Source organism: Podarcis tiliguerta, assembly GCF_965153285.1.
Source record: "Podarcis tiliguerta genome assembly, chromosome: 1".
In the NCBI taxonomy this organism is placed as follows: domain Eukaryota; kingdom Metazoa; phylum Chordata; class Lepidosauria; order Squamata; family Lacertidae; genus Podarcis; species Podarcis tiliguerta.
The window spans coordinates 120,229,529-120,251,925 of NC_139534.1; the positions used below are offsets into that span (position 1 = coordinate 120,229,529).

General features: G+C 40.8%; 1 protein-coding gene across 9 annotated transcripts in view; it reads right to left on the reverse strand.

Moving 5' to 3' along the window:
• Nucleotides 1-22,397, reverse strand: part of CDC42BPB (CDC42 binding protein kinase beta) — a 92,811-nt gene that overhangs the window by 40,601 nt on the left and 29,813 nt on the right. For all 9 annotated transcript variants that reach the window (XR_014509500.1, XM_083433349.1, XM_083433354.1 and 6 more), the window contains exons 3-13: nucleotides 17,802-17,885; nucleotides 16,144-16,239; nucleotides 14,088-14,236; nucleotides 10,968-11,061; nucleotides 9,581-9,781; nucleotides 8,436-8,684; nucleotides 7,786-7,865; nucleotides 6,341-6,507; nucleotides 6,112-6,231; nucleotides 3,366-3,499; nucleotides 347-589 (exon numbers count right to left, since the gene is read on the reverse strand). Coding sequence is in view for 8 of the 9 variants with exons in the window: in XM_083433349.1 (XP_083289475.1) it covers nucleotides 347-589; nucleotides 3,366-3,499; nucleotides 6,112-6,231; nucleotides 6,341-6,507; nucleotides 7,786-7,865; nucleotides 8,436-8,684; nucleotides 9,581-9,781; nucleotides 10,968-11,061; nucleotides 14,088-14,236; nucleotides 16,144-16,239; nucleotides 17,802-17,885 (1,617 nt within the window). In the remaining variant the exon portion in view is untranslated. The remainder of the gene's footprint in view (nucleotides 1-346; nucleotides 590-3,365; nucleotides 3,500-6,111; nucleotides 6,232-6,340; nucleotides 6,508-7,785; nucleotides 7,866-8,435; nucleotides 8,685-9,580; nucleotides 9,782-10,967; nucleotides 11,062-14,087; nucleotides 14,237-16,143; nucleotides 16,240-17,801; nucleotides 17,886-22,397) is intronic.

Consider the following 22,397-nt stretch of genomic DNA (forward strand, 5'->3'; position numbering starts at 1 on the left):
ATAATTGACAGAAAAAAGTTAGTGCTTCTGGTTCTTTCATTGCTTGCTTTCTCTCCTTTACAGACAGACGAAGGGAAGGAGGGAGAGTAAGATGAAAACAGGAAGCCCAAATTATGGTCCAGAATGTGCTACTGTGATATAGCAGGAGTTTTAGCAAAGTGAATCCATGGAATAGCTGGCTCACACATTATGTTTCTCCACACAACCCCACAGGGCAGTGGGGGTGTGGAAGGACTGCATGAAGAAATAAACCAGCTGCTTGTATGTGTGGAACCCAGCCACAGTAACTATTTCAAGCTAAAATAGCAGCTGAAATCCATTATCCTCAAGTACCCTGCCGAGCTACCTCTTTTCTTGCTTTCTCAGATTTACGGATTTCCTGTCTCATGGAGTCAATTTTCTGCATGATCACTTCCACTTCTTCCTCTTTGTCACGGAGCTGTCGAGATAGTTTCTGCTTGTGGGAGCGCAAGTCTGCCATCCTCTCGTTCAGCTCTGAGAATTCCTGCATTGCTAGCTTCCTTTGTTGATGGGCGTCCTTTAGTTCTTTGGACTGTGCCTTTAATCTTTCAGACGCTTCAATGAGTTGCTGGTGAAAAGAAAGGTCCAAACAAGTGTTTAGAGATTGACACTCTTGAGCATGAAGTTCAATCTTATTGCAAAATCACATTTTGACAACATACGTCCTCATCTCCACCTCTCCCCATCCCTGCTCTCAAAATAATGACAGGCATTTTGGCAGTATATAAGCAGAAGTATTTATATATCACCATTCTGATATACCAACGTATTCTATGCTTCCATCTTTCTCCCACCTTCCTCTGTTCTCCCTCCCCTTCTTTCATACACCCCTCCCCTTTCCTCTTCTGTCTCTCCTCATAGCTCTTCAACCACTCTTCCCAGCATCATCTCATTACTTCTCTTCCTCTCTTGTCATCTCTGCTTCTTTCTGTTCGCCTTTTCTCCATCTCCCTTCTTCCCTACTCCTCCCTTTCCTCAATCGTACTCAACCTTCTAAAAAGAAAGAAAAAATAAATATCAGGATAAATTCTTTTATCCCTGTGTGTGCTTCTGCTTTGCGGTGTTCACTTGCATGTGGTGGGGATCAGAGCCAGTCCCAGGGGCAAAAGGAGGTTATAAGCTGATGCTTAAGCTTCTGTTGAAATCCCTGGCAGAAGGACGGTCACTCCCACGAGCCAAAGGACACAAAAGGGTTAAACACCACAGGGAACAAGAGCTGATTACTGCTAGTGATTACCCTTTTTCTCTAGAGAGGACACCAGAAACCTGAGCAGCGCTTTAGCAATGCCACCCTCCCTCAACGGGAAAAGGGGCTGTGAATAGCTTGGGGAGCCCTCATACACAGCCTACTTCCATCAGCCCTTTAGTTTTCTTCTGTTGCCTCTAGCCTTTGCAGGGTATGTCCAGGGTGGGAGGAATGCTTCTCTCTTTTATAGGGCTCAATTTTATTTTATTTTGCCTTTTAAAAAAACCAACCCAAACCATTTGTGCTTTATATTATTATTATTATTATTATTATTATTATTATTATTATTAAACATTGTGCATATAGTTTGGCACAGTCAATATGGACAGAATGGGACTGATACTGACACAATAACATATCAATTCTGAGGGACATTCTCAGTGGAAAAGGTGCTACTGGTCAATCCCTCAAAAGTGCTTAGAAATTCTGCCCTATGAAGCCTTTTTCTCATCCTTCCCCCTCTATAATCCTTTTCTTTAAGTTATTCTTTTACATATACAACGCATCAACATTTATATTCCATTATAATACAGTCGACTCACAACTTACACAGGGCTTATGTTCTGGGGATTGTGTGTAAAGCCCAAATCACATACAGTATAGCCGGAACAGCCCCCACGCGAGCATCCCTACCTTCTCAGAAGCTTGTGCGTCAAATGGGTCTTGCCCCCTCCTCCCCATGCAAGGTGGAGAGCTTCAATTTACGTGCATTTAATTTCTGTGATTGCAGTTGCAAGTGCCTAACACTACAATTGCACAAGTTAAATGTGTGCAAGCTGCAAGTTGACTGTATTTCAAGCCTAAACAAAGCCAGCAAGCTAGCATTATGAAGAAAAAAATATTGTTCTGCTAAAGAAACAAAATTACTAATTTCATCTAACATTATTTAGATACTTGGGCATTACACTTGACCACAACCATTTATTTTTGCTGTATTTAGCAAAAGTATTCCATCTCATCTGAAACCTATCATGCCATTGTTTTTGTTGCCTAAATCTGAGATGGTGGGTTAATTTTGACATAGCAGCAAATTCCTAAAGTTTCTCCATCCATTAAAGAATGGATGTGTGTTTGTTGATCTCCATGACTTAGCAAACAATATTCTTGCCGCAGTTAACATATAAGAAACTAATGCTTTATGTTTTCATACCACCACATCTTCCCAGATAATTCAATACTGTAAAAGGAATTCTGGATGGAGAGGAATTCCATAACCCAAGTTCTTTTTTGTTTCTTAATTTTCTTCCAGGGCTTTTTTGACACATCACATCCTTGCCATCTTTTAAGGACCCAGAGGTGGTTCAGTTTTTTGCATTACGGTGAATTATCCAATGCAGGCTTTGCCGATGTGAAACCAAGAGTAAGCAAGCAAGCAAGCAAGCAAGCAAGCACAAAGTATCATGTGATGTCTTAGTGTGAGGTACACATTCAACTGTATGCTCACTGAATCCAAACGTAATACTGAAATTCACGTGAGAAGAAAACAACAGTATAAGCTGGATACATGCATTCACTGCATTGTTGGTGTGCAGCCAGCAGTCCCTACAACTATGCACCTACAGCAACTGCACCAAGTACCCTATTTGCAATGGGGGGGGGGCCTTCCCGAGTGGCAGTTGGTAACTGGTTTTCCCCTGAACAAGTTTAACTTGTGTCCCTGCCCAACAGTTTTGGGGGAGGGCTATAGCTCAGTGGCAGATGTTTCCAGATCCAATCTGCAGCATCTTCAGGTAGGGCTTGGGAGTCTAGCTGGGAGAGGAGCTGGCAGTCACTGAAGACAAGACTGATCTAGAGAGACCAATGGTCAAACGTGGTGTAAAGGCTGCTTCCCCCTATGTTCCTACTGCAGCACGTGTGATCTAATGGATGAGGAGAACTGGATTTGGCTTCTGATTCTTCCCATGAAGCTTGGTAGCATGGGCATGTCACTATTACTGAGCCTAGCTTATAGTACAAAGTTGATGTAAAATGGGATAATTGCATGTATGCTGTCCTGAGCTCCATGAAGTAAGGACAGAATACAAGTATGACAAACAACAACTCTCTATATAGTGAGAGTTCCACATCGTTGGACTGAAAAATGTTCTATACATCATACCTTATGGAGATCCTCTTTCTCTTGCCGAAATATCCTGCATTGCTTTTCAAGTCCTCTTAACTTGTGGGTGGAGTCTTCATGTTCCTGCCGCAGCGTCACCGCGTCTTCCAGTTGCCGCTCTAGCCTATTTGAATCTATAAATTTTAAAAGGGAGGGTTACTCCATAGCCTTTTTGCTCAGTTGGCATATGCAGCAGTTCTGCATTCTTCTCTGCCAAGAACAATTTACACTGGGTAGTTCAGAGCGAACTCATTCATTCTTCTCTCTAACATAACACACACTGGCAAAACCCCAAGTCCCATCATCACGGCTCAACGTACACGGTGCCGACAAATACAAATAAAATCCAAATTCTACCTCAGTCCCAGTACCAAAGAATTCCAAGTTCTGAAGGCAGAATAAATTATGCAACATAAGCATTCTTGCCATCTGCTTCTTTCAACAATACTGAACCTGCTTTCAATACTCATGTTTTCAAGGAATGAGATCCAAAAAGCTATTTTAGATAAGACCACTGTGGCTTTGCTTGAACAACAGTCCCCATCATATCTCAAATTGCGCTTGAAAGTCCCATCGCTTTTGAAAGCAGCTTGTCACGTGACTTTTAAGTAGCTTTTAAGAGACACACACGTTCAAAACCCATTTGTGCATGCAGAGCTAGAGAAGAGGAAGGGCAAAGAAGAGGAAGGGCAAACATTAAGGTTAGGGTCAGATAAGCAGTACAGGCCATTTAAAGGAACAAGAAACTACTTCAGGCAATGTAATCACAGCTCCCTGCCTACTCTAGTCTGACTTAGCCTTAACCTCCCTACCACCAAAGAGATGTCTCCAATCATTGCTGACATATTTTCAAGTTTCCATGCTAGCACAATAGGACTAAAAACCTTAAAGGAAAAAAGCGGGAACGGGTATATAAAATAATGTCTCAGAAACTCAAAGTACAATTCATTTTCTCGAGTATAAGAGGGTGGACAGTTTTGGCAGAAGCAGAAGCCCCACTGGATTGCCCCTTTGGAAACAGTTCTCTTTCCTTCCCCAATTTTAGCTGCCGTCTGTGAACAGATATAAGCAGGTTACATGATATTACTGTGGTCCTTTCTTTTCCTTTTTAAAGAAAAATTGGATTTTGAATATTCAAAGTAAAATAGAAGATTATAGCAGTGCTGGTTCTACGAACAAAACTTGCAGGTTCGTAGTCTGTGGGTAGCTGTGGGAAAATGTCAGCCCTCCCCCTGCCCCCAGTTCAGAAAATGGTTGATCCCTCAAATTCCATGCATCAGATTTTCACCCAAATTTACAGCTATGGCTACTTCAACACAGCTAACAATAAACCAGCAAAAAAAAAAAAAAAAGGTGTTTTATTTTTCCAAAGTTGAGAAGTACCTCATGGGAGCAGGGAAAGGAAATGCCTCTACGGGGGGAAGAGAGAAACAAGACTACAAGTCTGACAAGTGTTTACTTGTCAGCAACAGCCACCCCTTAGTTTCTAATACTGCAATGTAGCCTATCCACTCAAAAGCAGCTACTTCAGGTAGGAGATTCAGTATTGTATGCAGCCATTTCTTCCACCTCTAGGGAATGTCTCCTCGCGAGCCAGAGGGGCAAGAAGGGCTTTGTGGAGCTGCTCAACCTCCCTGTCTAACAGTTGATATGTGGGGCAGCACAGCAGCAGCAGTTGCTTCCCTGCCCATCAGCTGATTGGCTCAGCAAGCCTCCGGGTTGCGAGGAGACCCTCTCTGGAGCCCAAAGGTAATGTCCTCTACAGGCTCTGGAGAGGGTCTCCTTGCAAGACAGGAAGTGCTCCCCATTTCCAGCTTCCACTTCCAGGTTCCCGGCACTGTGTGTGTACACGGCTGCACGCAAAGAGGTGATGCATAAATGGGGAGTTGCCTGTACAATGGTGCCAATCAGCCTGGCCTGTGAATCTTACTTGATATGTAAATTATAATTTAACGTTATTTATAAATTAAGATTAATTTAAGGTGTTACATATATTCAATAACCTTTGATTGTTTTGTGTCCCTGTTAAGGTTGCACCTGGAGCAGGTTCTCCTACTGCCCCGCTCTAGTTACCCTACTGTCTCACAAAAAGAAACTTCAGGTGCTTACCGTGGATACCTAATTAACAAACAAAAAGAGAGTCACCAGTTACAAAGGCATAACCCTATAAAACGGAGGGTTCTCAGAATGGTGAATGGATGCCGGACCACATCAAACAGCCACTTTCTCACATTTCCTCATAGCAGATGTAGACATCATAAGTGAAATATTGTGCACTGCAGCTTAAAATTTTCCATATGAATGGCACTTGTACAAAGTTCAAAGCTTGCCCCTTTCTGGGGAAAAATATTAGAAGAGGATATCCTGGGATTTTTATAGAAAGGATAGAAGTCAAAAGAATTATCTAAGTGAAGCCGTACAAATTGCCTTTTATTCTTGGCTCCCCAGTGGGAATAATCTGCTATCAAGTAAAGGAAGCTTTAGAAGAAAGATAAGCTTTTGTTCAAAAATCTAAATGCTGCTTAAGGTTGCACCTGCCACACTTTCCAAAGCTGTATCATAATGTAATATTTCATGCATTTCCACACTGAGCCATCTCGGTACTTGAGCTAAAGATCCAAAAGTAAAAAAGAATGAGGCTCACGTCTAATAGGCTGCTATGAGGATTAGCGCTTTACCACTGGACTTATCTTGTACTTTTTTTGAGAACTAGAGAGAAAGCTATTAAAACATGCCAGACACATACCTGCTATTTTGTTTTTCAAGCGCTCGATTTCCTCATTTAGCTTTTTTATTTCTTTATCCCGGTTTGTGTTAGCTGTTATGCGAGCAGAACCATGAAGGGACTGAACAGCCTGGGTAGATTCTTTAAATCGAACCGAAAGAACAAAGCAAAACAATTTGTTTAGTCCAACCTGAAAAACATTCTGTTGCTCCATCGCAAAGCAACATAAAAGGAAAGCGCGAGGGCGTACCTTGCAACTTCCTGCTCAGCTCCAGCTTCTCCTGCTCCAACCTTCGTATTCTCCTTTCATATGCCTCTATTTGCAAGCTGTTGTCCAAGTCACGCTGCACATCCTCATCTTTGGTTATACCACTGGACTGCATGACACTCTTTAGCGAGCCTCTATCAGAAAAACAACTGGAAACCAGAAACATTGGAGAACACGTTTTAATCAATTTATGCTCAACCCTAAGTAGCAGTTTCCTGTTGGAAATTCAACAGAAGCAGAAACCTTGGAACAACTGTGAAGATTATATAACAGAGATCCTTGCTTCAGTACTATCTGAGCTGGCCTGCAAGTAAAATGGCAGCAATGTGCTGTGTGATCTGTTTTCTCTCACTCCAGCCAGCACAAGCTAGCTTATCGGGGAGGAAGCAGCAGCAGCAACTTTTAATTCAGGAGAGACTGGAAATGGAACAATGCTGCTGCCGTGACAATTCTCCCTTACGTTTAAGAGTATGGACACACTACATTTTGCAGGAAGGGCAGGTAGACTGCCTTTAAAAGCTGAAGGAACCACAGCTCAGAGCAAACACTTTTCAATAAAAAGTATCAGGTTGATCTCCTAGAATCTCCACCTGGTAGGATCTCTGCCCCAAAACCTGGAGAGCTACTGCCAGTCATATCAAAGTGCAACGGGCTAGGTAGAATGATGATCTGACTGAACCTCATAAGCTCGTGTGCATCTATGATATCAGTCTGTCCAGGCCTTTCACCACTCCACACACCCTTTGATCCGCAAGAGAACAAACCACCTCCTCAACATTATTTTCAGTACAAAAACTGGCTTTAAAAAATATACTGCAACTCGAACCACGTGGAAAGCCAGTCTATCGCCCTTCTATGATCGCAGCCAATGTAGTATAGTGGAGAGAACCCAGACAGGGAAATCCTGGTTTAATTCCCTGATCAGCCTTGAAGCTCACTTCTAGGGAAGAAGTATGGTGATGTTCAATTCACCTTGAGGCTGGAGACTGCAGATGATGGATTCTCTTTGTGTTTAGAACTACTGGTTGGGGCACCAGTTAAGTGATTACCTTGACAAAGTGCTCTCGCTCTCTATTTTACTGCTCAACTCCCTTTGTCCTCGTTCCCAATTTAAATTGTGCTTAAATATGCGGAAGTGTATTTGCTTTAGTTTACCCTTTTACCTTACCTTGCCCCTTCCTCACTGCTGAATTGTAGATTTTAAGCTCCCGGGGGCAAAGACCTGTCTTCTGCTGCTCGGATTACTCTTTAAAGCACCATATCCAGTGATGGTGCTCATATAAATAAATCATAAGCAACAAAAAAGCACAGGAGCCCAAGACACTCAGGTCAAGCATTTTAAGCTGCAGTTGAATACGTTAAGAGAAAGGCAAATGACAAGATCTTAGTGTGGTGCTTTCCCATATGCATGAACTTTTTTCACCTACCTCTCAGTTGTGTAGGTAAAGCCAACGAACGGTAAATGCAGTCCAGAAAAGCCAGTGTGAGAACCAGGTGGTATCATTTCCTGCACAAAAAGGAATGCAGGGTGAAAACCAAGTTGAATCTGGAAGGACATGTTGGCTTTTTGGTCCCTCACCTCAGGGACAGGGAACAGCCACAACCCTATTTCATCCACGTGTATACTGTCCATCTCATGTAAAAAGGGCCATAGTCATATAAATGTTATTTAGGAAGATTAAGTATTCAAATTTATTCATTTAAAGTAGGAATACCTCACTCTGGACTTTATCTGCCAGTGTTTTCACTATGCACCAAGGAAATATCAGTGAAATGTTCAACAATGGCAGATCAGTTTTTCTGAAAGCCTATCAGTTTTTGATCTCGCTGATGATCTACTGTAGTCACATGAGAACACACAGCCACTGGCAAGCACTGAATATGTTCTCAACTGCATTCAGTTCATGCAGAGGAAAGATGAGGCCCAAGAGAATTAACATTAACCGGGTGTGCACATTAGAACTGTCCCCAGAATCCCCTGGGACATACAGGAGTCCTGTCAGTGATGAAAAGGTTTGGTTCAAAGAAGCAAGTTTGAAAACTATTGCCTTTAAGAAGAAAATAAATAATCACTCACAGGGTTTCTTAATACATCGTCATCTACATCAAAGTTTGATGTGTCCGAAGGACTGCTAACTTCTGGAATGTAAGGTGCTTCTAAATTTCGGATATTGTCCCAATTTAGCCCTTCAAAAAATGCATGAGCCTTGAAGTCTTCTATTCCGTTCTGCCCCAGACGACGTTCCCTACTGCAAATAAGCCTCTGGATTAGGTCTTTTGCCTCTTCAGACACATCACTAACATGGGATGGAAACTGGAATCTCTCCTGAAGAAAACAGAACGGGGAGGGGAGACAATGTTTCAGACTTCTACAATGAGAAAAGGCTAGCTAAGGGACTGTTTTTGAACAGGCTTATGGTAAGTCAGAACGCAACTGAAAATGTTGTGGAAATTTGAAAAATAATAATAATTAGGGTTCACAAACTGTGCCAAAATTTGGTAGCCAACCATTATTTACACACCAGAATATAATTGTGTTTGAGCACACACAGTTTCCTTTCCATGGGAAGGAACCGCCCATCCATACCCACACAGAATTAAGGACAAGGTCTTATAGAAGATACAACAGAAGTTCTTCAGAAATTAAACACTGACTCTACTTGCACTCCATACATTAGGGGCAGACAGACCTCATGCTTGCATAGTCTACTCCTGTGTATCTATCTACTATCTATCTATCTACTGCAAAAATTCCAAAGTTTCCAAAAACATGTTACAGTGGTGCCCCGCAAGACGAATGCCTCGCAAGACGGAAAACCGGCTAGAAGAAAGGGTTTTTCCGTTTTGGAGGTGCTTCGCAGGATGAATTTGCTATGGGCTTGCTTCGCAAGACGAAAATGTCTTGCGATTCCTGGGGTGTTTTTTTCACTCCCTACCCCCTTTTTCTAAGGCACTATGCTGCTAATAGCCTTTTAGCAGCTAATCCGCTAATCCCTTAAGCCTTTAATAGCCGCTAATTAGCCGCTAATAGCCGCTAAACCGCTAATAGCGCTAATCCGCTAATGGGCTTGCTTCGCAAGACGAAAAAACCGCTAGATGAAGAGACTCACGGAACGGATTCTTTTCGTCTTGCGAGGCACCACTGTATATATGTTCAAGATATAATTAGTACATAAGATGAATGAAGGAATTTCAGTGAATGCATAGTTAAATAGTTCTTACTTCATGATTCATAATCTTCCCGTAGGTTTCCACCAGCGACTCTGCATAGAAAGGTGTTTCACCATACAACATTTCGTACATGCAGACTCCCAGGGACCACCAGTCGCACTCAGGCCCATATTTCCCCATGCCATCCTCCATTGCTTGCAGTATTTCAGGGGAAATATAATCAGGTGTGCCCACTGCAACTGAAGATTGCACCTACAAAGTAAAATAAATACCCAAGTCTTAAGATTAATTCATCTGCACACACTACATTAACTATATCTTAGCATGAGAGAGGGCTATGCATCCCTGTGTAATGAAACATAATGGATTGGATTCCGGGAACCATAAGCAGTAAGGGATTTTCCCATTCTGTCTACTACTCCACCCAGAAGCCCCTTGTACCCCTGGAAAGTCTCTCTAGAGCAGTGTTCCCCAACCTTGGGCCTCCAGCTGTTTTGGACTACAATTCCCATCATCCTTGACCACTGGTCTTGCTAGCGAGGGATGATGGGAGTTGTAGTCCAAAAACAGCTGGAGGCCCAAGGTTGGGGAACACTGCTCTAGAGGATCAGGAACTCTCCTGGACAGTGTGGGAAGGGGTTCAGGCAAAGGCACTTTGTGGGTGTGTAAGGGAGGCTTGCAGTTTTTGGGATCCAAGCCAATGTTGCTGAGCTACCATATTTTTCGCTCCATAAGACACACCTGACCATAAGACGTACCTAGTTTTTAGAGGGGGAATGCAAGAAAAAAAATTATTTAAAGGGAGTGCTGAGCAGAGTCTGTATGCATCCCAGGCTCTGCTCAGCGCTCCCTTTCACGAGCCGCGTGGAGCATGTGTGCGGCGCTTGCAGGCTTTTCCCCAGGAGGGAGAAGGGCAGCCCGTCACTGATGGGGCTGCCCTTCTCCCTCCTCAGGGGAAAAGCCCCCAAGAGCCGCACACATGCTCCATGCGGCTAGTGAAAGGGAGCGCGGCTCTTGGGGGCTTTTCCGGGAGGTGCAGGAAGGGACTGAGGGGCTGACCTCTGTCCCTTCCCCCACCTCCCGCAAAAGCCATGCTCCCTTTAAATAGTGTGCGGATCTTGGGGGCTTTTCCTGCCTTCCTCCGCTCTATAAGATGCACACACATTTCCCCTTACTTTTTAGAGGGGGAAAGGTGTGTCTTTTGGAGCGAAAAATACAGTAAGTTCTTAAAATCTTCATTTTGAGTGAACACCTTACAAAAAATATCCTGGAAGCATGATGTTTTAAAATTTCTATCCCGAAATCTCTAGTTTTGTTTTCAGTTATTACATACTGTATCTTCCCCAAAAATATACAGATTAACAAGGAGCAATTATGTCACAAAAATGCACAAAGTTCCATTTGAAATAAGTAATCGTAACATTTTATTGATACATACAGTGCCATCTTCACTCATCTTCAAACACGATCCAAAGTCTGCCAGGCGTATATGGCCATTCACATCCAATAAAACATTGTCAGGTTTTATATCTCTGATTTGAAAAGAAATTATTATTTTCATACAGTACACACATTAGGTCAAAGCACTAACTTTATTGAGCAGTTAGTAATCTAATTTAAAAATAAACCATATATTTTCTCCAGTAAATCATTCTGTTTACCTGGCTATAAATGAAAATTATATATACCTCACTACAATTTTATGATGGTACTGGGCATTTAAAAATTGGTATGCAACAACCGACATTGGTTGGAAATATACCCAACTTGCCAATTTCATGGAAATATGTTAATGACATTTAACTAAATATGCAAATATGTAGACTACTGATTACTTCTGAGACATCCTCAACATTAAAGAAATTGCCTTTTCTGTATTTGGATTAAGAAACGAGGTGTATGCTTCCCATACTTCATAATTCCATGCGTAAGATAATTGCTTTTCATAGCTTTCTGAGGTGGAAGGTCAGAGCAGAAATGACTATATAAGTTTCCAATATGAAACTACGTTACTTTTCTTCCAAATTAAAGAGATAACGCAATTAATTGGGGGGAGGGGGCAGTGTCACTTTCCATTTTCACATCATATTGAGGCAACACTGATCAAGTGTTTCGCCTTCTGTTTACCAAAGATTTTTCTGGAACATTCATTGCTAACAGCAGTTCAACAATAAAAATGTACAATGTGTCCTTTGCCTTCCATTTCCTTCCCACAGGAAGGAAGGTGATTAACTATTGGAGAGTGTCAAAAACGAATTCTTCTTTTTTTTAAAGCTTTTCTTAAACATGCAGGCACCGCCTTTCCTCACAACCACCACGCAAAAACAAGTTTCTTTTTAGTAAAATTAAATACAATCAAGCAGGTAACAATGTTCTTAGACGGCTATGTTATACATCACATTACAGAGTCCCCTCCCCCATGGCATTTTACATTTGTTTACTCAGAAAACTTGACTTAAATGCCAATTTTCTAGCTAGCTCAGTCCCAGACAAAGTCCTCAAGTGATTTCCTGAGGTAGCAGTAATTTAGAAAGGTCATTAAAAGCCATGTTATGTTTTGCAAGATAAAAAATACTTTAATGACGAAATCATGGCACGCTCATCACAAAGAGAGGCTAACACAACGACCAGAAGTGACTTTAAAAAAGGGTTAGACAAATTCATGGCGGATAAGTCTATCAATGGCTATCAGTCATGATGACTGTTATGTTACCAGGATCAGAGGCAGCATGACTCTGAGTACCAGTACAGCCATGGGAGAGAGATAGCTGCCCTCATGTCCTGCTGTGGGAAGTTGCCCTTGTGGTATACTAAACTGTGTTTTAAATCATCCCAACATGAGCCTTGGAATTCAGGATCCTCATAAGCATCCTGATGACCACTGTAGAAAACAGGATGCTTTAAAAACTTTTGTGTGATCCATGTACTTCCTATGTCTCTGACATCCCCACAAGTGGTGGGGTTTTTCTGCAATTGCCTCAAACAGACCGCCATGTTGAAATCTGTCTTATAAAAGAATTCAGAATGGGGGCAACGACCAAATGGCAGACTTGATTTTTGATGGCTGTCATGTTACACCAATGTACATTGAACCACTTCCCAAAAAGAAATTCCATATCCCAACAAGTACGACAGAAGAATAGACAATTGTGTAATTGCCCCAGATTGTAATTAATCCCTATTAGTTGTTCTGATATTCTTAAACTGTAATTAAGCATAAAAACATGGAGTTTACTTATCAGTAAATATTGTTAGGCTTAAGCTGTGACATCAAAATACAGAGGAGTGCATATTCTTTATATATATGCCCCAAATTAGTTTGGTAACTTCCAACTCCTCAGCAGATCTTGTAGTAACCCCAAATTATTATTTTTTAAATGGCCACATGGCCTCAGAATCTGTGGGCATTTCTATTAATACAAAATATTAGCTGATCTGCAGTTTGAGCTTCCTTGCTCACTAATCATGTACTGATACACATTAAGAGGTTTCTAGATGAGACAACTTGACATTTCTGATGCCATGCTGTTAATTTTTCTTTCTTTTTCTGCATTGATTATGTTCCAAATGCTATTATTTGCTATTGCATGAATTAAGCCATCAAAGCTCAAGAGCGCTCTAGCTATCCCCCTCTGTTTCACATATTCAAGCTTCCTTCGTATTACGTACAATTTAACATTCTGGGTGTTCACCCCTAACTAAATGGGGTCATTTTCTTATATGTGTAATTTGCAGTTGTGATTATTTGTGCCAAGCGCACACTGTAAACACTTCCACATAATGTCATTCTTCAGTGTGAGGCTCGCCTTAGTTATATGCTTATTTTTCTGCTTATTATTAATTGGGAAAAGAAATATTATTTAGAAGTGCATGAAATGCATATAAAGAGTTGCAATCTGGAAGTGCATATAACGTGTTCTAGTCAGGTATACCTAATCTAATTCTCAGGATCAGAACATCCGTTTTGCTGAGTTGTAGCAGCTGCACAAAGTACAGATTGGCCAACATCTATAACGTATCACAAAATCCTCTCCCCTGGAGAAAGACTTGCAGCATTTTAAAATTTGATGGTGTGTATTTTTTAAAGTAAGTTGGTGAATTACATTTTGACTGTTTAAATATAAAAGCTATGTTTTGGAAAGTTGAAAACATGGGACAAAAAGGACATGACCGACAACAGAACTGGTGGTGGAACCATTGCTACATATGTCTGGAAGAGTTGCTAAGTATGTCTATCACTGTGAAGACAGGAAGGAAATAAAGAGCACCCCACAGGAGGGATATCATAGCTATTCCTGTTTTTACTACATCAATCTTATATTTATTTCTAATCTTCAGGCGAACATGTCAATGCTTATGAAGCCAAAACTGTACCACTCAAAATAAGAAATATTTATCAGCAGACTTGGTGTAGCCACAATGCATGGAGATGTATAAAATGTTTGGTTGGAGGTGGAGGTTTTCTGTTTTAAGAAAATTGCTTACCCCTAAGTTGTAAGGGTTTCCTCCACAATGTTATTTATTTATTTATTCACAACCAACAAGACAGAATCCTTACCTGTGCACATAATGTAGCTGATGAATGGAATGTATAGCAAGCACCATTTCCCCAATGTAGAACCTGGCCATATCTTCAGGAAGCTTGTCTTCAAACTTGCTAAGTAAGGTCAGTAAATCACCACCCACATAGTAGTCCATTACTAAGTACTGAAAAAAAATGCAAAAACAAAATAAACATGGGTGAAAAATCAATGCAGGATGCGATCCAACTGATCACATTCAGCAACTGCACAACCACGGCACAAAAGTTGTGTCTGCAAAAAGAGGAGTCAAAGAGGCTGATGTCTTTAAATTATTACCATTCAATTTATTACCGGCTCTTCACCAGCAGGTCCTAGGGAGGGTTGCAACAATTTAAAATTCAGCATTAAAAGTTAAAGCAAATTAGAGCCATGGAAATAAAACACAGAAATATCAAAATGTATTTAAAATGTGCTTTTAAATTATTAAGTAATGCAGTTACAGGAAAGATGGAAAGTTAAGCTATTTCAAGCTTTCCTACGGCCAGTTGCTAAAGTGGGCACAAGCCATCAAACATTTCTCCTCTGCAAGCTTCAGTGAAATATGGGAATGTGTGTGAGAGTGGCATGGTCCCAGGTCAAGAACTGAAGGAAGATGACATTAAGCTAAGCAGCTCTAAGTCTGGTCAGTTCTAGAAACCTACGCTACCTTGAGTACGACAGATGAAAGGTGGGGTGCAAATGTAGCTGAATAAATTGATCAACTAGTTGAGTTATAATGAAGGTGCCTGACTTAATTGCATCCAGTCAAAGTTCTATTTATTAACTCATTGTGGGTAACTGAATAGCTTCCAGGAATATTTTAGAGCATTTACACAGAAAACTGAGTGGCAATATTTTGCTATGAAAATAGATTCCAAGAGCTATGGTTATAGAGTTGTCCTTAAGACTTGTAAAATGATGCCTTGGAGACAATCTGCTGGGTCAGAAGTTTGGTATCATCAGTTCTTGACAGGCAGTTAACTCAAGAGAGAACAGCTTGAGAATATGGTTCACCCAACAGTCAAAGATACTGACTGCTTGTCATGTAAGAATTCTGGGACTCTTGGTCAGTACTGACAAAAATGCTTTCTGGAATTTAAATGATTTTATTTAAACTTTTTTTAAAAAAAAATGCAGTATTTTCTCTGTGCTTTCCTGTCTCCAAACCACAGGATAATCAGTGAAGAAAGATTTTCAAAAAACAATACTTCAAATTAAAAGATACACAGAATAAAATTAAGTGCAGAAACTGCGCCAAAGGTGAGAAGGGTTAATTTGGTTTGGAAAACATAACTGTAAAAAAGTACAAGAAAATAAGAGGAAATCTGGCTACTCAATCATTTGGGTACAGTAACTTTGACCAAGGTTCCCGAGAACTGAATCCATTTTGTATGGATAAAGTTCCCTTGTCTGTGCATGTCTGCTCCTCGATAACTCTCTTCAAAGACACAAGCAAGGTAATTTTTTGGTGCAATTTCTCTGCAATAGCCCTTGGACAGTACAGCTGCCCACTGCTGAGCCCCAGCCCTCCAAACATATGCAATGGCACTGCAAACCTAGGCATACTTACTAAGAATAACTCCCTTTTAAGTAAGTGAGACTGGCTCCTGGAGAAGCATGCATAGGACTGCACTCTAAAGTTGGAGTTTTTCTGTGTTTTTTCTCAGAAATATTTCAGAGCTGTAACTTAACATTCTAAAAGCCACAGTTGGCCCTCAAATCAGTCGTGCCACCCTGGATTTGAGCAGAAGCCTTGGGATCTTGTGTATAAAATAACACATAATGCAACTGAGCCAAGGTAAATAACTAGAGAATAAAAGCATTTAATGAACAATCTAATTCAATTCACTCTAGCTCATTACGTTTAATGGCAAATCAACATATCAAAAGAGCAAAATAAAGTGTATATGAATGATGTAGGAAATCTGTTTTTCTTCCACAATAAAGACACAAGCAGGCAGGCAGATAATGCTTTAGGTTCAAAAAAGATACCCAACTGAGAAACTAGGAGTCGATGCCCCATTCCTTTAAAGAATTGCAGTTTTCACATACCAAATAGTTTTCATCCTGAAAGGCATAGTGCAATGTAGTAATCCACTGGCAGTCTCCATTCACCAAAACATCTCTTTCTTCTCGGAAACAAGCAGTCTAAAAAGGGAAAGGGAAGTTCTTTTAAATATTTGACATCTTTGCAGAAAACATAGGTGCAAACACATGTTTACACCAATTCTGCAACACACCAATATTCATAGCAAGGAACCGTTTACTACTTACAATATATCAAAACAACATTTCAAGACATGTCCAAAAGGCTCAGTATCTCATTCTATGAATATTTATAAACCACCAAATCATTAAAAAATTGCAGTGTAAAAGTTACATTTTTGTTTTACAAAGTCAAACATTCCTTTGATCACCAAACTCGTTAACCATTCCCAACTGACCAATTTATACAATATGTCTGATATAGCTTCTTAACTAGTCCAGAATTTTTATTTCTATATTTATTTCCCTCAGAGGGCATATAAACACAGCAAAACCATTTATAAGCCACCCAGAGTGGCTGGGTATAAATATAACAATATAACAACAACAACAACCGTAGTAGTAATAAGAAAAAGAAGCTAGCACCATTCAACAGATAGCAAAACCAAGCCATACAGAGTAGGGAAGGAAATGGTGTCATTTTCCTTTCAAACATCTGAACATGCCATGGAATAGGGAAGTGACAAATTTCTAGAAGCAGCTAGGACTATATCTATGTGTGCAGAATAGAAACTATTTCCCAGGACTTCTTACATGAAAAATAAAGTGGTAAATAAAGAACTGGAGAGCTATGAAACTCTTACGATTGATAAAGGTTGTATTGTACCAGAGACTGGATATGGTATCCCTACAATGCAAGGCAGCATCCAGTCATATATATGTCTGTCTAATGAAAACTAGGCACTAGACTTGTATGTGAACTTTGCAACCAAGTTTCCTTTATACTTCTGAGAGTTCTTGCTAAATGTCATATATGCCTTGTTATAAATCATCATTGTTTAGTTTTTTGCTAATGCATTCTTCACTGATTCTACTGTGATGCGTACTATGGTAAGATGCTTTATTCAGCATATTGTGTCCCAGTCTTTTTAAAGGTACATATACGGTCTATCAAGGCATTTATAACATTTCAGAACCAAGTATTACATTTATTAAGGGATCAACACTGCTTCAGTGTTTTCCTTTCACAAATACATTCTGATCTTTTTTAAGGAACTGAAAAAATCCTCCCTCAATTAACTATCCTCCTTGAAGACTTGACTTTCAAATTGCACAAACTTACATTCTTTGTCTTGAATAATGCATTTAGCATGTGGCTCTGTATGTCATAGCAACTGAAATCTGAAGCCTCCATGTAGTCTTTAACTTGGTTTTATAGTAAACAAAAATCTGGCCAATATAATTCATGGTAAAAAAAACTAGGGCAGACTGTCTGGTAAACGAATACACAGTATTGCTGAGAACAACAGATGCCTCGAAGGGACTGTCAGACTTGATTGCATTAAAGCAGCTCACTTTGGGGGGGGGGGGATTGCAGGGAGGAATCAAGCTCCTATATGCTCATGCAGTAATTCTTTCTAATCTGGCTGAAGTTCACTGTGATTTTCTTTAATGCCATTTTTTTTTAAAAAAAGAAATCTATGAATTGGAAATACTGCACTTACCTCTGCCCTTTTAAGCATTTCCCATTTATTTAGAATCTTCATTGCATAAATGCGCTCCGTGCACTTCAATTTAACAACTGCAACCTGAATTTAACAAAAAAAGAAGTCAATGACATTTTAACAATTTTGAATGGATTGATAACTTCTGAAATGAAATACATTTTCTGATGAAGAAAAAATATCACAATATGAATGTCATCTTACATTACACCCTACTGTAAATTTGGGGAAGATCAACATGCTACTGATAATCCGTTTCATATTTAAATAAGGACTACTGGGAAAACAGTGGGTCATGTGTCACCAAATACTTATGAACAAATAAATGGGAAGCCTTTTATAGGAAGATGTGGGGGGACCATTTCAGGCGCGATCACCGATGTGGGTGCTTCTGGACCCAAAAGGGGGCTTAATGGGGCAGGGTATGCTTATACACGCTCCACCGACAAATGTGATGGTCAGGAATGGAACCCCAGCACAAAATGGCCACCATCTGTACATTACTGACCAAAAACAGCAGTATTTGTTTACTATGGGATGTATATTATTATGTCCTTCCATTCATGAAAGAGTCTTTGATTTAGTAGAAGTGTCCACTAACAGAAGACACCATTCTGGTTGGAATGGCATTACTTATTTTTATAACTGTAATTGTTCTCTTTGTTTTAATAACTGAACATTATATTGGTGAAGCCCACCCTGGGATCTTATGGTGAAGGGTGTGAAGAATTCTTATAAAGAAATAATTGGGGGAGGTGTGTGTGTGTGTGTGTGTGTGTGTGTGTGTGTGTGGATTCCCACTTCCCCCTGCCGTCCCCTGAACCACTTCCAGAAGGTTCTGGAAGGATTCCCGACCTATGGAATAGATTTTCAGGGTACAGGGGGCTGCTATAGTGAGAAGGAATTGATGAAAATCATCTTCCCCTGCATTAGCAGAAGCATCTGTTGGATAAAAGTCCCTTCTGCAAACAGAAAAGCACAACTGGATCCAGCCCTATGTCTCTAGGTGGGGGGGGGGGCTGGATCTGGCCAGCAGGTCAGGTAATTATTTCCACCACCCTTTGTGGGCCAGCTGTAAAGCACCTGATATTGACAAGTGGCCTGTTTCTACATGCACGGTTTGAAATCAAACCACACTGGCAAAGGCATAATTCACAAAGCACTGACGATTAGCTGCTCATTAGATCTTAAGAAACCACCTGGTTATTGTAGCTTGTGAAGCCTGGTACACAGCAATTTGCATAAGGTTTTGCAGGTACCTGCACACCTCCTTCTGGCTCAGCTGCACCTTTACCTGCACCACTCCTGATGTTATATATGACTTCAGGTGTAAGGCAGGAGGGCATGGCTTAGCCAAAATTCCCTTGGGGCCAAATGGGGAAGCCTGCCGGACCTAATTAGTTGGAAATTTCACACTGCTCCTCTAGTCAATAAGATGTTTATGCAGAGTAACCACACATAAAACAAGAGCTAGTACCCTAGAAGGAAACAAATTAGACACCAGTTTGAAGGGGGCCAAATTAAACAAGTATTTGAAAGATATGCACATAATGACCTATATGTGAGTATTTAGTAGCAACATGATTTTACTGCAAGACCAATAGAAAACATCTGTCCAAGCTTAGGGTGCACACTCCTAATACGGATCTGCAACCTTTATCACTCTATCATACACAGTTTAGGTGGCTGAAAGAGCCATAGAGATTATGAACCTGTCCCCATTCTTCAGCACGTGTCAGATTGGCAAAGCACTGGAAACTCCTAGATCCTAGGGCAGCATACAATTCTTAAATGCCCAAGATTTTTCCAGCTTCAGCTCCATGTTTGCAAATTGTACTTGAGAATTTTCTTTAACACTATTGACTTGAGCACAACCGCAAAGAAGTTATTCTGGATTAATTCAATTATAATAAAAGTGATCACACGCACCCCTCTAAAATGAGCAAAGCAGACAAAAGGTTAAGAGAAAAGCAAGTTATGACCCACGGATTCAAATCTGGCTCTAAGCATAGACCTTGGATGCAAGGAAACATGTTTTATGTTGCTTTCTTTCTAGGATTCCTTTGCCTTTGTCTTAGAAGGAATGGTCAGCCTTTTGGTCAGCCTTTCTGGTCACAGCTAATGCTGATAAAGAAGGGATTCAATAATTCTTTGCCTTTGTTTTGGATTGCACAGCAAAGTCCACATTGCTGGCTCTCCATCTCTTGCTTTATTCAAAATATGATTCCAATTAAAAGTTAGTTACTAACTCAGGACTTAAAGGATGTTTCACTCATCTCTAACAGCTTTACTTAAAAGGCACCAGGAAGCAAGTGATGCAAGAGACTACTTTGGGTTAGAAGGCCAAATAAATTTGACCTGAAATGTGGAAGTTCCCTAAATTCCATAGCTCAATAGAAACAACTGTGGATGTTCTGTCACAAAAAGAGAAGAGACTGCTCTTCAATGAAATGCATTTTAGAGACACATTGGTGGGTGGGGTGGGCGGAACCCTTTGGCTACAGCTAATGTATCATTGATAGGAATTTGCCTCAGACCTACTGGTCCATCTAGCTCAGTATTATCTACACTAACTGGCAGTGGCCCTCTGGGATTTCAGACAGGAAGTCTCTCCCCAGGCCTACCAGGAGATGCTGAGGATTGAATGTGGGACCTTCTGCATGCAAGACAGATGTTCTACTACTCAGGTAGCTCTGCCTCTAGCTACAGCCCTCCCCCAATGATGTTATTTCCTAGGCTAGTCTCATCACTTCTACTAAACGAAGTTAATTTTGGGAGAGAACACACACACTATCTTAAAATCTGGGCAGCTAAGTGGGAGACTCATTACAACACTGTAATGAGTCTTGGAACCTTGACAAGTGCACGTTTTCTAGAAATCAGTGAAGCAAGCACCAGCAGGTTCTAAAGAGCAGTAGAAAGTAGGATTAGTTTAGCTTTTCACTACTGCTGACATACAATTATAAGCAGAGCTGCTTATTCTATGAAATTTCTAATACCAACTGCTTATCTGGTATACGGCTGTTTTCTTTTTTAAAATCTAGGTTTCATGGTTGCAGAGCTAAGTTCTAAAACACAGAAGCCACAACTGTGTGTGCCAATAGAAAACAACAAAATGCATTGGAATCCAAATACCACAATTCATAATAAAAAAGCTAGTTAGAAGTTTCCAACTATATTCCTTTATCCCTCCCTAGCCTTGAAAATTTATTCATTCAAATGTTTATACCCTGGCTTCCTGCCCCACATAACATTGTAAATCTACTGACTAGAATGCCATTATTCTAGAGTCCAGGATACCAAATCAGGAGATCACTGGACTTAGGAACTCAACTCTGTTTTTGAGACCAACAGTGGTGATTGGAGACCCTCTGAACCAAAGGATGTTTAGTTCAAGGCTGCTGGTGTGGATTCTATATGACCAGAGTCCATAGAACCAGAGCAGGGACCTTTGCATCTGAAGTTTTTCAACTAGTAGGGTGCAGTGCTTTTTTTTCTCTAGAAAAATAGGTGCTGCTACTCACCATGAAGTTGTAAAAGTTAAGTGTTCACTTTTTACGCGGGGGGGGGGATGCCAGTACTGCGTGCCCTTGAGTACCCCCCCCCCCCCGATTAAAAAACAAAACAAAAACCACAGGAGAGGAAAACTGGAGGCAGAGGCCCAAACAATCATAGGTGACCTCTAGTCCTCATTGGAGCGATTTGCTCCATCAGAGCTCTCTGTGGTGCTGAAGCAACCAGGCTGCCCTGTTGGACCCCATGGACTCCTCTGGAGCACCAAAATACTGAGGAGCACCTCCGTCTGGCCTGCATGGCGGAACCCAATTCCAAATCTTCATGCAAACTCTTCCAGCAGTTCACTATAGATATTAAACAACATGGAAGACATAAGAATCCCATAGAGATTCCCTCAGGCCAAGGGAATGAGTAGAAGTTCGCCAGCACTACTTTCTGGAACAGCCTCTCCGGAAAAGAATGGAAGCACCATAAAACAGTGTTGTTAAGTTCCAGCCCAGCCAGGCTATGCAGAAGGATGCCATAATCAATGACAGGCACTAACAGCCAACAAAATCAAGAAAGGCACACTCCCAGCTGTCTGGTTTCTGGAGCAGGTCATCAAAGCTGTCTCTTTTCCAAAGCCAGACTTGAAGCCAGATTGAAATGGGTCTACATATCATCCAGAAAGGCCAAGAATTAAGCCTCAATGTCTCAATGTTTCTCTATTTTACATTTTTTAAACTTTTGCTCCTGTTATACTATCATGTTATACAGGCAGCCCGTTTACATACGTTCATTTGTGTGCGAACATGTATACATGCATCATGCTGAACTCAGAAACGTCATAACGGTGTCAATGAAACATCACTAAAGGGGTGGGATAGGGTGCTTGCAGGCTTTTTCTACGGTTTCAATTATACATGATTTCACCGCCGTATGCATAACTCCTGTGTAAACAGGGGCTGCCTGTAACTGAGCGTGCTGTATTGACTAGCTTGCACTAGTGCATGCGGTGGGTCAGTAGTATATTCTTAATTCAGTCCTATGACCTAGCTGTTATACAAACTCTAACCCCCAAATTTGTGAGTTGTCCCCAGA